The 14,325-nt window shown below is 40.2% G+C and overlaps 3 protein-coding genes across 3 annotated transcripts in view; 2 read left to right on the forward strand and 1 right to left on the reverse strand.

Annotated features, from left to right (window-relative positions):
* LOC106811191 overlaps positions 1-1,619 on the forward strand; it is a 13,455-nt gene extending 11,836 nt beyond the window's left edge. The window contains exon 6 of the mRNA XM_014814738.1: positions 1,594-1,619. Within this exon, the coding sequence (XP_014670224.1) occupies positions 1,594-1,619 (26 nt within the window). The remainder of the gene's footprint in view (positions 1-1,593) is intronic.
* Positions 1,620-3,469: 1,850 nt separating this feature from the next.
* LOC106811192 (anther-specific proline-rich protein APG-like) lies at positions 3,470-6,762 on the forward strand. Its single transcript, XM_014814739.1, has 3 exons — positions 3,470-3,802; positions 4,234-4,341; positions 4,813-6,762. The coding sequence occupies exons 1-3, from the start codon at positions 3,470-3,472 to the stop codon at positions 4,975-4,977; spliced, it is 606 nt and encodes a 201-aa protein (XP_014670225.1). The 3' UTR covers positions 4,978-6,762.
* Positions 6,763-8,612: 1,850 nt separating this feature from the next.
* Positions 8,613-14,325, reverse strand: part of LOC106811193 — an 8,993-nt gene continuing 3,280 nt past the window's right edge. The window contains exons 2-7 of the mRNA XM_014814740.1: positions 13,309-13,446; positions 13,034-13,159; positions 12,601-12,684; positions 11,399-11,554; positions 10,744-10,835; positions 8,613-10,469 (exon numbers count right to left, since the gene is read on the reverse strand). Of these exons, the coding sequence (XP_014670226.1) occupies positions 8,891-10,469; positions 10,744-10,835; positions 11,399-11,554; positions 12,601-12,684; positions 13,034-13,159; positions 13,309-13,446 (2,175 nt within the window). The 3' untranslated portion in view covers positions 8,613-8,890. The remainder of the gene's footprint in view (positions 10,470-10,743; positions 10,836-11,398; positions 11,555-12,600; positions 12,685-13,033; positions 13,160-13,308; positions 13,447-14,325) is intronic.

Below are 14,325 nucleotides of genomic sequence, written 5' to 3' on the forward strand. Positions count from 1 at the left end.
GACAATATATGGCAATTAATAATGTGTATTATTAACTCCTATAATATAATATAGGTTATAACTATATATATATATATTATATTATTATCTTGGGGCTTTCATATTCAATTAAAGCTCAATTACTCACATTTCTTACTGCATAAAGTCAACGTCCGATGCATGCATGCAGTGTTCAGTGGTAATTTAGTCGAAAATGATTTGCCAGTGTTGTCAGTAGGTATAAGTTCACACTTGAGAGACGGGATAGGGTGAAGTCATATCCGTCTGAGTACAGCCACTGTGTGAATGTATGTGTTTGTGTTTCTGTGTTGACAGTATTGTCTGGAATTGCAGGTGGTTGCTGTATGGGTCGCATGTTTTCTTGAAATGGAATCTTTGATGTATCTACAACACTAGTGGTACATGTATGTTGTAGTATTGTTTAAATACAACAAAGATGCCAGTAGCTACAGTAGTAGAGACAATTATGTGTACTATACTCCTTCTATTGTAATATCCAGGTATATTACCATAACTTATATAGTTATCTCCTTGTGGTAATATCTGTAATATTTGTAATATTTTTAAACAACTTTCTGCTTCTCATCTGCGTTAGCTGTATAGTGCCTTAGTTTCAGAAGTGAAAAGAGTTACTTATGCAGTTGGCTGAAAAGCTGAAGCCATGCCTACATTTATGTCATGTGAAATGATACATGCCGCGATTAGGAATTCAATTCCTTAGTTAGCAATAAGTTGCTGCTATCATCATAGCAGTTAGCCTAAGAATTACCACAAGTACCATTGTCTGTCACCAAATTAATCTGTAAAGTTTGGGGGAAAAAATGGCTATTTTTCAGCCCAGATATATATAAGCCTTAATTGTTTCACTACATAGAAGTAAATTAGTTATTCTTTCTTTTACATGTATACAGGTCTCATGGCGTGTGGGTGAAATGACATTTACTCAGTTAATCATAGCTTATATGATAAGTAATTATCATTCGTGCCATCCCAAGATCAGTGCAAATTAAGTATAAAGCGTATAATATTAGAGAGGGGGTCGAAGGGTCCGGACCCCCCTTTTACACAAAAAAGAAAAAAGCACACACACGCACGCACGCACGCACCCGCACGCACACACACACACACAACACTTCTCTTATATTGTCTCCATAGAAAAATATTGTTTAGCGCTAGATTTTCTGATAAAGATTTACTTATATATATGTAAATTCGTTATAAAAAGCTAGAAGTGGGCCAAAGAGGGGTCCGCAGGCGTCCGGGGGACGTGATCTGATAAATTTTTGCATTCTAGACATCAAAATTACTGCTCAGATGCTCTCAGGAATGCACCATTCTTTAAAAAAATCTTGGTGGAGGTCCCCAACCCCCAAATGGCTTGGCCGGCAGCTTTTTAAAAGCACCAGAAAAATGAGTACGGAAAAGTGCCTTTATTTCTTTCTTCCGGACACCCCCTTTTCAAAAATCCTGGATCGCCCCTGTATAAACCATGCTTGAAATTCAACTTTGGGTTTCGAATTGAAAAATAGAAAATGTGGTTTAAATGGAGTTTGATTGAATTAAATTTCAAGACGTAATTGAATAATTTTACAGCACCATCTACAGTTCCTATTGCATAACTGTTGGCTTTGGCAAAATAACACAGAAGAACCGTTTTATAATGTATCATTTATTAAATATATACATCATTTCCGAACTCTTGGCAGGAAGTAATGATAATCATTATTCAAATGAGCGAGCACATGGAAAATGGTTTGACATATTGATGGAAAACAGTTGAGAATAGGCACCATGTTTTTCTCAATATCTATTTTCATTTTTGTTATTGAAACATTTCTCTAAAGTGTTGGCGTCAGCCGGATTTCAGAGTTTCATGTTTGTTGGAGCTTCCTGCTGCTCTCTGACGTCAAGTTGTTGGGCAACATATGGCAAGCGCATACTAAACTTGCCAAGTGCTATTTGACATGCTCCCCGTGCTAAAGACCGCAAGCACTAGCTGTATAGTTACAGTGGCAGTGTATTTAGTTGCCACTTACTGTGACCAGTAATGTATACCAACACTCAAATACGGACATTCACACGTACATGACAACCCATGCTATGCTAGTAGTTGATAGAGAGCACTCCCAGTCTGTGTTATCACCCTGCTAAAAGCTGTTTAACGTGGCAGCCGTGTAAGTGTAGCTGTACTATAAGCGAAAATATTCTAGTGTATTGGTGGTATAGTGCTTTTTGCAAGGAAACATTCTGTTCAGTAAGCAATATTCAGGGATGGTAGTGGCCTAGAGGAACATATCGACATGTATGTATATCTTGTGTGGTTTTGTGCTCGTGTGGTAGCGGATACATATTTCACATTTATAAATGTGATAATCGAGAGGTTTATGATGTCAGTAGTTGGCAGGAATGTGAATTCTGAGCTCATTTAATCAATTAGTTACAGCTTGTGGGGTGATATAATCTACTGTATGGAATTTAAAATTGTGTGAAACACAGGAGCGGGTGTTAGGATATTAATAAGAGGAGCAGAGAGAGAGAGAGAGAGAGAGAGAGAGAGATGAGGGAAGAGAGAGACGAGAGAGAGAGAGAGAGAGAGAGAGAGAGAGAGAGAGGAGAGAGAGAGGAGAGAGAGAGAGAGAGAGAGAGAGAGAGAGAGAGAGAGAGAGAGAGAGAGAGAGAGAGGAGAGAGAGAGAGAGAGAGCGAGAAGAGAGAGAGAGAGAGAGAGAGAGAGAGAGAGAGAGAGTAGAGAGAGAAGAGAGAGAGAGAGAGAGAGAGAGAGAGAGACAGAAGAGAGAGAGAGAGAGAGAGAGAGAGAGAGAGAGAGAGAGAGAGAGAGAGAGAGATGAATGGGGTATAAAAATGAAAAAATGAACGTAGTGTACTTCCGAATCCTCATTTTCATCGTGGTTTATGTTTTTCAACAATTAGTTTACTAATTGCTTATTTATACTGCATTTCAGCATTTTTATGCCTATATTGAAGGGTTTGGGGTCCTTCTCTTTCTCCTGCTGGACTCACAGGCTTTGCTATGTTGTCCAGAATCTCAAATCCAGAGCAACAGAAGGAAAAAGTTGCATTCAGTGAAGAGTGTTGTATGTTATTATTTTATATTGTTCCATCTAACTATGAAACGAGCTATTTCATGTTGTATTTTAACGAGCACACTGGGTAGTTATAAAAATTAGCTCAGCAGTGTTTGCTTTGCGCACAATATGTGACACATACTTTTGGCCAATTCTGGTGGATCTTGGTGGCATTGTATTGATGATAGGTTCCCAGACAAGCGTCTAAAGTAATGGTGCATAGAAATAATGCGGTGTGTTGCATGTTTTAGTACAGACTAGAAAATGGACATAGACTTAAGTTAATAATGCGTCGGCAGCCTTATAATAAACTGTCAATTAATTCAGCAAAATTTGGCTTAAATAAAAAGAGATTATACCTTGTTAAAACTAATATATAGTATGAATGATTAGCTTCCAGATAAAGGTTCCAGGGTCAGCGCCTGCAGAAAAGTCACCTGTGTCACCAACTCCAGCAAAGATTCCAGGGTCGGCGCCTGCAGAAAAGTCACCTGTGTCACCAACTCCGGCAAAGATTCCAGGGTCGGCTCCTGCAGAAAAGTCACCTGTGTCACCAACTCCGGCAAAGATTCCAGGGTCGGCACCTGCAGAAAAGTCACCTGTGTCACCAACTCCGGCAAAGATTCCAGGGTCGGCGCCTGCAGAAAAGTCACCAGGCACCGACTTTGCGGACAAACCAAAGACACGTCTTCCGCAACTAAAAGTGAAAGTTCCAAAGGTATGCGTTGGTGTCTGCGTTTACACAGATGGTAGCATAGGGCTGTGCCAAATACTGAGCAACAGAAGTGACAGATGTCATTAGCAATTTGTGGCTATAAGCGGGTCAGAGTTTTCATCCAACAAGCCCCAAAACTCACCCCAGCATATGCGAAAGATGTTGTTCCTTAATGAATACCTGATATTATATATACTGATTTATTGTCCACTAAACTTTCTTATCAGTTAAAATTTATAAATATATTGATACTTCAATATAGTCACATATTCTATTTTAAGTAGTTCTAAGAATGTATGTACTTATTTGCAAGATATATCCTGATATAATGTTCTTAACATTTTTACAATAACATGTGTAGTAAACTGAGCATAATCAACCAAATCATTTAGGTAAAAAGCTTTATTGCTATTGGTCCGTGTATGATGTTGCAGACAATAGAGGAGCCAGTAGCAGGCACACCTGACATTGTACCAGTAAACATCAAGACTGCACACGGGAAAACATTTAAACGGAACTTCCTGCAATCTGACAAAATCCAGGTAAGTAACGTGTATACTAAGTACATACATACGTACACACAGACTGCGATCTTCAAATTATGATTTTTGATGACTTAACATTTATCTAACCATGCTAGCCATGTGTGAATACTGAAATACAGATTTAAACAAATTTAGCATCACATTTTGAGATTTTTAATATCAAGTACTTGTTTGTTTGATAACTTTAATTAGTGCTTCCTTTTCACTTAAGTTCAATAATTTAATAATCTAAAGACATTGATAATTGTTTTCTAGATTGAAAATAGGTACTTTAAACATTGACCATCATAGTTGAGCATCAATATGCCTTAAAAATGTTTAATATATTGTCAAACTATGGAAATATGTACCAGTCCAATCATACCCAATTGCAGCATGCTTAAATGAATGTGAAACCTAGATCTGGTAAGCGATAAAAGCATTGTTTAAACTTCAAATCACGTGCTCAGTGATATTGCCTGTTTCTAGGACATACTAGACTACATGCAGATGGAAGGCTATCACCAGATGGCGTTTACACTGTGTACTCCCTTCCCACGGAGGGACCTCTCGGATAAAGCAACGCAAACTCTCAAGGAGGCTGGATTCACTTCAAGTGTTCTACTAGTCATGGAGGAGCGAGATGAGATATAGTCGCTCCATCATAAGATCTACCTCCTTGGCTATTACAATCGGGTATTTGTTTGTTTACTCGCTATCCAACAGCTGGTATAATTGCTTTATGATATTAATTCCACATGAAAACCTGCAAGTATAACATTCCAGAGCTAGTCTTCAAAGTGTAACCAGTATAATCTAATGGTAACTAGGCCATAGACACTATAATTACAGCAGTTAACGACATATTCAATGTTATGAGCATGTTATTTAACATTTGAGGAATTGCTAGCACATTTTTTTGCAACAAGTTACCTTCTAGCTACTCTTTACGTGTAACCGGCATAGAGCCTGGTCAGGCTAGCACATTACCGTAATGTAGGAGTAGCACAGTTAAAATTGCAAACTGGAAATGTGGAACTCGAGGACAACTCTACCAGTTAGCATGTACAGAAGTCTTGGAAAAGTAATGAAAGTGAAACCAAAGAAATTGCTTAAGAATATTTTCAAAGTTAATGCTGTGTTGGTGCTTGTTTGGTGCATATTTGTTCATTGGCAAATTGACAAATGCAGATGAGCTCAGTTAGAGATTTGTTTATATTTACTGAACTGTTTACGACATGATAACTATTTCATTATGTTATGACAATAAGCCCTTATTTATAGGTATGATTCCATATATTCTGCAGCTAATTATATATACATTGGTGTTTTTCTGACACGGCTTGCAAGTATATGTATGGATATATATATCAATATTAATTACACATTGCTGTAAAATGATAATACATTCCAAATAAGTTTGTTTAAACAAAGCTATTCTAGTCCCATCTAGCCAGTAGTGGTGTTTGGGTATTGTGTAAGATACAAAAAATGGTGATAAGTGAATGAATAATAGAAATAAAAATAAAAATTGGCTACATTAGTTGCAGCCATATTTTATGTAGTTAAGTTTGTTCTAATTTTTATTAACTTTTACCAAAAAACAGGTTGGATCATTTTTAGTTTGTTACTGTTGTTATAATATCCTACACATGATAGTCGTGTGGGGACTTTTATTTCAATTTATGGTTATTCTATTGATTTTAGTTCAGATTTATATGTTGGGACTGGTTGTATGATAGCTATAGATTGATAGCATGCGCCACGGCGAGGGGGAACAGGCAGTAAATATATAGATATGTGTATTTATATGATGGCAAAGGAAAAAGTCATGGTCTAGTGTGATATAATGTCTATAACCAAGTACTATAGATTGTACGTATGTGTGTAAATGCTATAGCCACCTGTTTCACCAGGCTTTATTATGGGGTGTAAGCAATAAACACGTTCTAGCTTATATATCATTGCTGAGCTTGTTTCTGTTCACATTTGTGGTGCTATTAACAATTTGGCTTTTAAGCTCAGTTGCGTAGTTAACCGCTTGTTTGGTGGGAGCACAGAGTCACGTTTGGTTTGCATTCTGTGCAGTGGGCCGTGGGTAGTTTGCCATTTCCATTCTACATAAAAGCCAACGTCTTATCGTAATATATAATATCCTAACGTCCTGTTATCTCCATCGGTCTGGGAGACTGGGAGGTGCAACTGCCACCCCCCTTTGCACACTCCACCCGCTAGCTATGATCTTGAAGCGATATGTTCATGACTCTGTCACAGTAACAATTGTATCATCGGGGTAAATGCTTACGCTTGCTTATATTATAGAAATGGACAATGCATATGTATGTATCCAGTGGTAAGCAAATGGATAATGGTAATACGTGACAATTGGCAGCATTACTTAATATGTCATTTAATAAATTCAATCGCAATGATTAAGCATGTACTGGTATTGGCTTTCATTGGTGCCGGTTTTCTTCCTAACCATTTGTTATATGTATATATATATATATATATATTATAGTATAGGTATATATATATATTATATATATACTAATAGGAATAATAATAATAGTAGATAATTACATAATAAATATCTATTATGTACTTTTGATATATATATATATATATATATGTATCAAGAATCACATACTTATGTCTTATCATGGAATCTTCAATGGCATATAGCATCTTACAGCATCTTGCAAGTATCATTGGCATGTCCGCATACGACATACTCGTAAGGTAACTTGTATTGTCATAGTATCTGGTTATGGTGTAATTGTTACATTTTATTTATTATATATTATAGTAAACAATCATTCCCAGATAGTATAGTTAAATACGTTCCAAAATAAAAACATACGGAAAGAGCATATGCAGTATACGAAATATATATATATTTGTTATATATATAGCTGTGAAAATAGCACGTTCTACTTGATGCAGAGCATGCCACGTGCCTTAAAATAATTATTAATACTACCCACTGAAAATCAATGTTACCCACTGAGCTATCCTGTCACTTTGTAAAAGTATTGTTTCTTCCTACCGTACAGATCTAAAATTGTAAAGACAAAAAAATCAAAAATGCGATTGTCTCACACACCAATAATTCACGTGAAATGTGAATTGTGTTAATAGGCAGGGAATAGGGTTTCTTATTCCCACCATTCGGAAGATGGCGTCATTTTCAAGAACCGCGCATATTTGTAAAAAAAACTACTCTATTTCCAGTAACCGTTTTTAAAGTCTGGTAGTGTAGTAACGCTCGTAGAGTCTATGTCCCCCAGGTTACTGCCGGAACGTACCCTGGGTACGGTCCGGTGTACCGGAACGTAGGCCTACCCTGGTAACTATCTGATATGGTTAGGGTTAGGCGTAGGCGACTCCCTAGACTCGTTAGTGGAGTAGGCGAGGTACGGTCCAGCATATTAGATAGTATCAGGGTACGTTCCGGCATAAACCGACCAGGCTCTCCGACTAGTTACACGGCGGAGGAGTTACACGGCTAGTTACGCCACGTAGTGTTAAGCGAGATGGGAACTTGTGGCTAGTTCCGGCAGTACCCTGGGTGACATAGACCCTCTCGATCAGCTGTAGTAACCCCTCCCCCGCTTCAGTAGACGTAAAATTCTGGTAAATTAGTAACAATGAGTCTAATTTTATTCCGAATCAGAGAAATTTTGCATTTTAATACGCATTCACTAATCGCTAACTGAGTAGCTTAGTAGAAGTTTAGTAAACGATAATGTTTGTCTGTATGCTGGAACGTGATACGGGCATTTTATATTATATAGAACATTATAATTATAATTATATTTATTATTATTATCATATTATTATTATTATTATCATTTATTAACATTATAATTATATAGAACATTATTCGTGTAGATCTATGTATATTATGATGATTGCTGCTTCTTTTCAGAAGATAGCCATCAATATCTAGGCCTATATCTATATCAATATCTGGTCTATATATATATATAGATAGATAGATACATACATACAGGTGGTGCAGACACGTTAAGGAATTAAGATCGATAGTTTCCGACAATAATATTATCAATATATATTATAGTATTATATTGTACTATTCAATTAAACTAGATGTAGCTGCTATATTAACTCGTAATATTAGCGGGCTAACGTTGTTAGAATAAGGCATATATATACATCTATAGGCTATATACATATATATATATATATATATATATATATATATATATATATATATATATATATTATATATACATATATCCAGCGCTTATAACTGATTACTCCCGATAGACGGCGGCGGCGGTGTTACATTTGACTACAATTTCGGAAACGTACGGAAACATAAATATATATATATATATCGCTAGGATTTATTTTAATAATATTCATATATTAATATTGATGCAGTTAGAAATCGGTGAGCGACCAGTCAAACACCGATAAACAATTAAATACCTACCGATTATAAATTAATTATAAATTGATCCAAAAACATGGCTAGCTCAGCGGCCTGCATGCTTATTCCGTAAATGAAACCGTCGGTAATTTAATTGGCCAGGATCGATTAGATTTTCACATTCCGATTATATTTATCACTGTAATTCGAAATCAAATACATATCGCGGCATCCGTCGGTGACGTCATCGTAGTCGTTGAAGACATCGTCAAGATTGACGTCGTCTGCCGCGTGGTGCACGCCCCCCAGCGTCGGTAAATAGCGGTGAGATGATACAGCCGACGACATCTGGCGGCGATCTATTGAATCACCCGCTGTCTGCATGTGCCGCGGCCAAGAGTCTGCCTTCGATAGTGTGCACGGAGTCCTAACGTCAAGGAGGGGCATCGCCGTGCTACAAACATCCGGTGATTCTTCCCTCCTATTCTCCAGCGCTGCCTTCAGCTCGTCTAAGACTGCCTTGCCCTCTACCGGCTGTCGTCCGTGCGTCGACACGTCTCTGTAGCTCTGCGATCGTAACGTCGTCGGCGCTCGTTCACAGTCGTTGCTATCGTCTGCTTCAAGATTGCGCTGACCTCGGGGTTCCTCTTCTCGCTCACCCCTGTACGTTTCCAGCAGGTTTCCATCTGAATGTCGTGTTTGTTTCAGTAACTGCTGTCGACGCCAGTTGTTAGAAGGGAAAGCCTGACAATATAGTACCGTCGAGGACAGCCGTTGTCCGTGGGCACGCGGGGATGAAGGTGGAGCGGGAATGTTTGCGCGTTTACCACTAGCTTGACTGTCTTGGTGCCCGACTGTGTTATGCGGGTCAGTCAGTTGCCAGTATTTACCGCTAGGCTGACGGTCAATGTGGTAGTCGGCGTTGTTTTCGGGGTTCGACAATTGGCAGTATTTACTTCTAGGTTTATTCTCGAAGTAATGGAGCGCGTTTAAATTGTATTCGCCAGAAGGATGCTGGTCTAGGTAACCAACCGTGTTTAGCTTGTATCCACCAGCAGGCTGCTGGTCTCGGTAACTGACTGTCTTTAGCTTGTATTTACCAGGAGTTTGCTGGTCTAGATAACTGACCGTGTTTAGCTTGTATCCACCCGCAGACTGCTGGTCTGGGTAATTGGCTCGACTGTGAAGGTCCGCGGTTTCTCTGCATTTGACACTTGTCTGATTTTCTAACCGACCGGCTGTGTCTTCGCCGTAGGCAGAATTCTCGTGTTTGCCACTAGGTTGACAGTCTAGGTAACCGGCCGTGTTGTGCAGATCAGCTAATGAACTCTCCTTCGTCAATAGCTCGCGCGCATCCAGCGCCACCCTGTCGGTACTCGCTGCTGTGGTAGCGCTAGGCTGCCTCCGAATGTTAATGCTAGTATTGCTTGCCGAATTACTCACACCGCCGGCGGAAGTATGACGAGCTCGAGACGCCGGTGCCGTGAGCTCGGCTTGAGACTCACGTGGCCAGCTGTCTGTTCTAACTACAGATGACGACCTGCGGCTGGAGCGTGGTGTGGCTGTCGCTGCTGCCGTCGGTGACGCTGACGCTGATCTCCTGTTGAGATGTAGCGGTGACGCTGACGCTGATCTCCTGTTGAGACGTATCGGTGACGGTGACGCTGATCTCCTGTTGAGATGTATTGGCGACGCAGACCGCGACGCTGAAGGGCGCGGCAGCTCTGAGATGCTGAATCGACGCTTCCTGTAGATTATGAATGAAGACCGCTTAGCGGGAAGCTTTGCACGTGCAGCTTTCATTTAAACTATTAAACTATGCAGTATTACACGCACACACACGCACACGCACGACACAACCACACTGCACGCACGCAGGCGCACGCACGCACGTGTGTGTGTGTGTGTGTGTGTGTGTGTGTGTGTGGTGTGTGTGTGTGTGTGTGTGTGTGTGTGTGTGTGTGTGTGTGTGTATATAAGTTTAAATTGAGGAAGTAGATAGGCAACGGTTTAGTACACACCTTGCGAAAACGAAATCCACTTCGCCGTGCACTGCCCGAAGTGTCATTATCACTTTGTTCGGCGCCTGTCCTATCACCGACCGCTCGTTTATCTACGTAGAAAATTAAGAGAATTAATAAAACTTTTATGATATCGCCGAGTATAAATTGTTAATATGTATTATATACTGATTCTTATACTGCACTTCGAGTGATGTGTGTGTGTGTGTGTGTGTGTGTGTGTGTGTGTGTGTGTGTGTGTGTGTGTGTGTGTGTGTGTGTGTGTGGTGTGTGTGTTGGGGGGAGTAAATACTAGCATTTCTCCTCAAAACCGCTCAGCTAACCTTAGATAAACGCGTGTTTCCACTGATCGAGCAGGGTATTGTCGGGCAAGAAGTCTTTTGTTCACTCACATTTGCTCACATTCGTGACCCGTGTCAAAATTAAGAAATGTTAGGTGTAGATACGGGCCATCTGCGGTTGTCTGCATTATATGCATTAGGGTCGCTGCATCAGGAATAGAACCCGAGTAATCGTAGTAACCCGAGTTCACTCATTCGAGCTAGCGACCACAAACGTCAACCCAAACCCGCTTTTTTCATGACAGGCGGTTTTCACTACAATCGAAGAGTGAAGGACAATGACTGTAAGCGAAATTTACAAATCTGAAACTAACCTGCACCAGCTGATCTCCGACCTTCAGACGACCTTCTTGGGCCGCCGGGCCGTCGGCTGCTATCTGCTTGACGAAGACTCCTTTCTTGCTGCCAGACACGACAAATCCGAAACTACCATCCACTGGTTTTGCTAATGAGATCAAGACGAACTGCTTCTGCAACACACAACCTCATAGAATGTCAGTTTCTTGTCATAAATAAGTTGACAATCTGTTTGTCTAATATTCCGTTTCCTATAAGTAAGGTTAGTTGATTGCGAGTTTTTATTTGTTGGTAACAGTTACACTGTTCAACATGACTTATTTAGTACAGCTTGACAAGAAGTAATGAATGCATTGGTTGGTTGCGTTTTTTTTCGATTCCTTTTTTTGTGTTTTTTTTTATATGATAATACACAATATTATATGACATATACGTACACACATGATTTCAAAACATAATATTTACCATAAGTAAACATGTGTAGCGAGCAGCCTAGCAACGCGGCTGTTCTACCGCCGGAACGCGTAAATTTCACTGCACATTGTATTGTTACTTCACCCGAATTTTTAATGCGTGAACACTGGAATTCCCTGCTCTGTGCACAGCGCGTTCACAGAACTAGCGCGTGCGGGGTATGTTAGTGATTTGTAGAGTTTTCGAAGGATATTGCCATGTTCCGGCAATGTGTATGCCAATTATTTGCGCACGGTCGTGCATGCGTGTGCGTTGTATTATTTAGGATAACACACGCGCATGACGTTGACTAGTGGAGCTGCCACGAAGACATTAACCGCATATGACTTGTGTGAGAGTTGCGTCGGCGCGTTGTCACCCGTCGGTAGGCCTGTTGCCGCTGCCAGCGACTGACGAACGACACGGAGACATATATAGAGTAGAGGAGAGCCGCCTATTGGTCGGCCGGCGACACCCGTCAGGTAGGTTTGCGGTCTTTTTATGGAAATATGCGTCACCGACGGTAGGCCTAATCGACGGTAAGTTTGTACGGCGGTAACAATAGACACGCAAGTTACTGTGGCGATACTCGCTCGTCGATGGAGCGAACTCACTGGATGATAATCCTAATAATGTTGTCGATCGCTGCGACGAAAATTGCCTCGCGTGTCCGTAGCCTTTACTGCATGCGTGCTAAAATTACGAAACCAAATTTGCTATACAACACTAGCATGGCGTACCTTGAGTACTGCACTGCGTAGCTCACTATCGGAATCCGCGGTTTCTCTGCTCTGTGTCGACAAGCCAAGATCTCTTGACCATCGTTGCAGGCCGTCGGTCGAACCACACCCTGGTTTAGCAAATGATAAGAAATTAACACAAATAAAAGCGTGCAGTTTCAAATAATATGACAACGCGTTGAATATAAAACAAATTCTTTGAATATTCTAATAACGATACTGCGATTTTTATGAACACGGGATGTTTATATACCTAATTTAATCCACGATTCTTTGTTGCGAAGTTTTTCATTACTTCCATACTAAAACTTAATTATATTCGATAATATAATATAATATAATAATATAATATAATATAAATACGTAAAAAACGATAACAACAGCAACACGGTAATGGTGAGAAGCGTCATCACCTGGCTTCTCTGATTTTGTCCTCGCAGGTAATTTTCGTGTGGATACTTTCAGAGGTCGTCGCGAGAAGGCGCGCAGTTTCTCCGTCATGATGCGTTTCTTGCGAGACCTCGTGTTACTGTCCATGTCACTGTCGTCAAGGGACGCCTCGCAGTCCTCACACGAGAGCCTACCCTGTTAAGACAAAGACAGTCTGTGCTGTAATTACACTATGCTACATGCATCGATTCGTTTTGTCACGAGAAAGCAATAACGTAAGATACTTCATTCTTGAAAAATTGCTTCATGCAACAAACTAAAATTATTTCACGCAGTGAGCGTACCTTGGGAATATCGAGAGAAGTGAGACTGCCCACGGTGTCGGCGTGTCGTCGGAGACGAAGTGTGACGACTGTCGGCGCCCATCGCAGAATGCGCACCACCTCATTGTAGGCAAGCCCTGTCGTCTTTATACCATTCACCTTTAATATCACAAGATAATCTAATACATATTTGTGTCTGTTTGTTTGTCTGTTCTCAGTGCCAATCAATATAGAGCACTCTGGAAATGTCCAAGGACGTTCAGTAGGGGTAACTTTTGATTCGGAATGTCATGGGCATATTGGATTTGATCTCCGAGGTCATATAAGCACACACAAAATAACGAAAAAATGGAAAAAATAAAACGGGCTCCTGCAGCAGCATTTAATAAACGGGCCCCTGCGGAAACAGGATTCAAGTCAAAACAGTCTAAACAGGATTCAGCTTGCACTGACTTTCTTTATTGTTACTAAAGATACGGTAGATAAATAAATAGATAGATAGATAGATAGATGAATAGATAGATATAGTGGCGTATTTAGGGGGGAGCAAAGGGAGCCATGCCCCCCCCCCCTGTTGATCCGAAAGTAAAAAAAAGAATTGTTCTACTAAAAAGAGAATTGTCGTAGTCAGAATGAAGGCTGTACATGTACTCAAAAGTACCTCAAATACTATCTCCTGCGATCTACATTTACAAAATTTTCTGGGAGAGGACCCCCATAATCCCCGCCTGTTTTTCACCCCCTTCTTGTAAACCTAGATCCGCATATCTTGGCAGCAGAGAACAACGAACAAAAGTGTCGCCTTCTCGCAAGGCGCCCAAAACAAAGATTGCAGAGCTGAGAGGTGTGGAGAGGGAGGCGGAGGAACCATTAAAATATAAAGTCATCCACTATTTTGCGCAGTTCGCTGTTTTGCCCCCCCCCTGTTGAAAAATCCTGGCTACGCCACTGGAAAAATAGATAGATAGATAGATAGATAGATAGATATATATTTATCTATCTATCTATCTATCTATCTATCTATCTATCTATCTATCT

The sequence above is a fragment of the Priapulus caudatus genome, unplaced genomic scaffold (assembly GCF_000485595.1).
Source record: "Priapulus caudatus unplaced genomic scaffold, Priapulus_caudatus-5.0.1 Scaffold513, whole genome shotgun sequence".
Lineage (NCBI taxonomy): Eukaryota > Metazoa > Priapulida > Priapulimorpha > Priapulimorphida > Priapulidae > Priapulus > Priapulus caudatus.

Coding starts and splice junctions, on each gene's coding strand:
- LOC106811192 (XM_014814739.1), top strand. CDS start 3,470: ATGATTAGCTTCCAGATAAAGGTTCCAGGGTCAGCGCCTGCAGAAAAG. Junction 3,803..4,233: donor TAAAAGTGAAAGTTCCAAAG/GTATGCGTTGGT, acceptor ATGATGTTGCAG/ACAATAGAGGAGCCAGTAGC. Junction 4,342..4,812: donor TGCAATCTGACAAAATCCAG/GTAAGTAACGTG, acceptor GCCTGTTTCTAG/GACATACTAGACTACATGCA.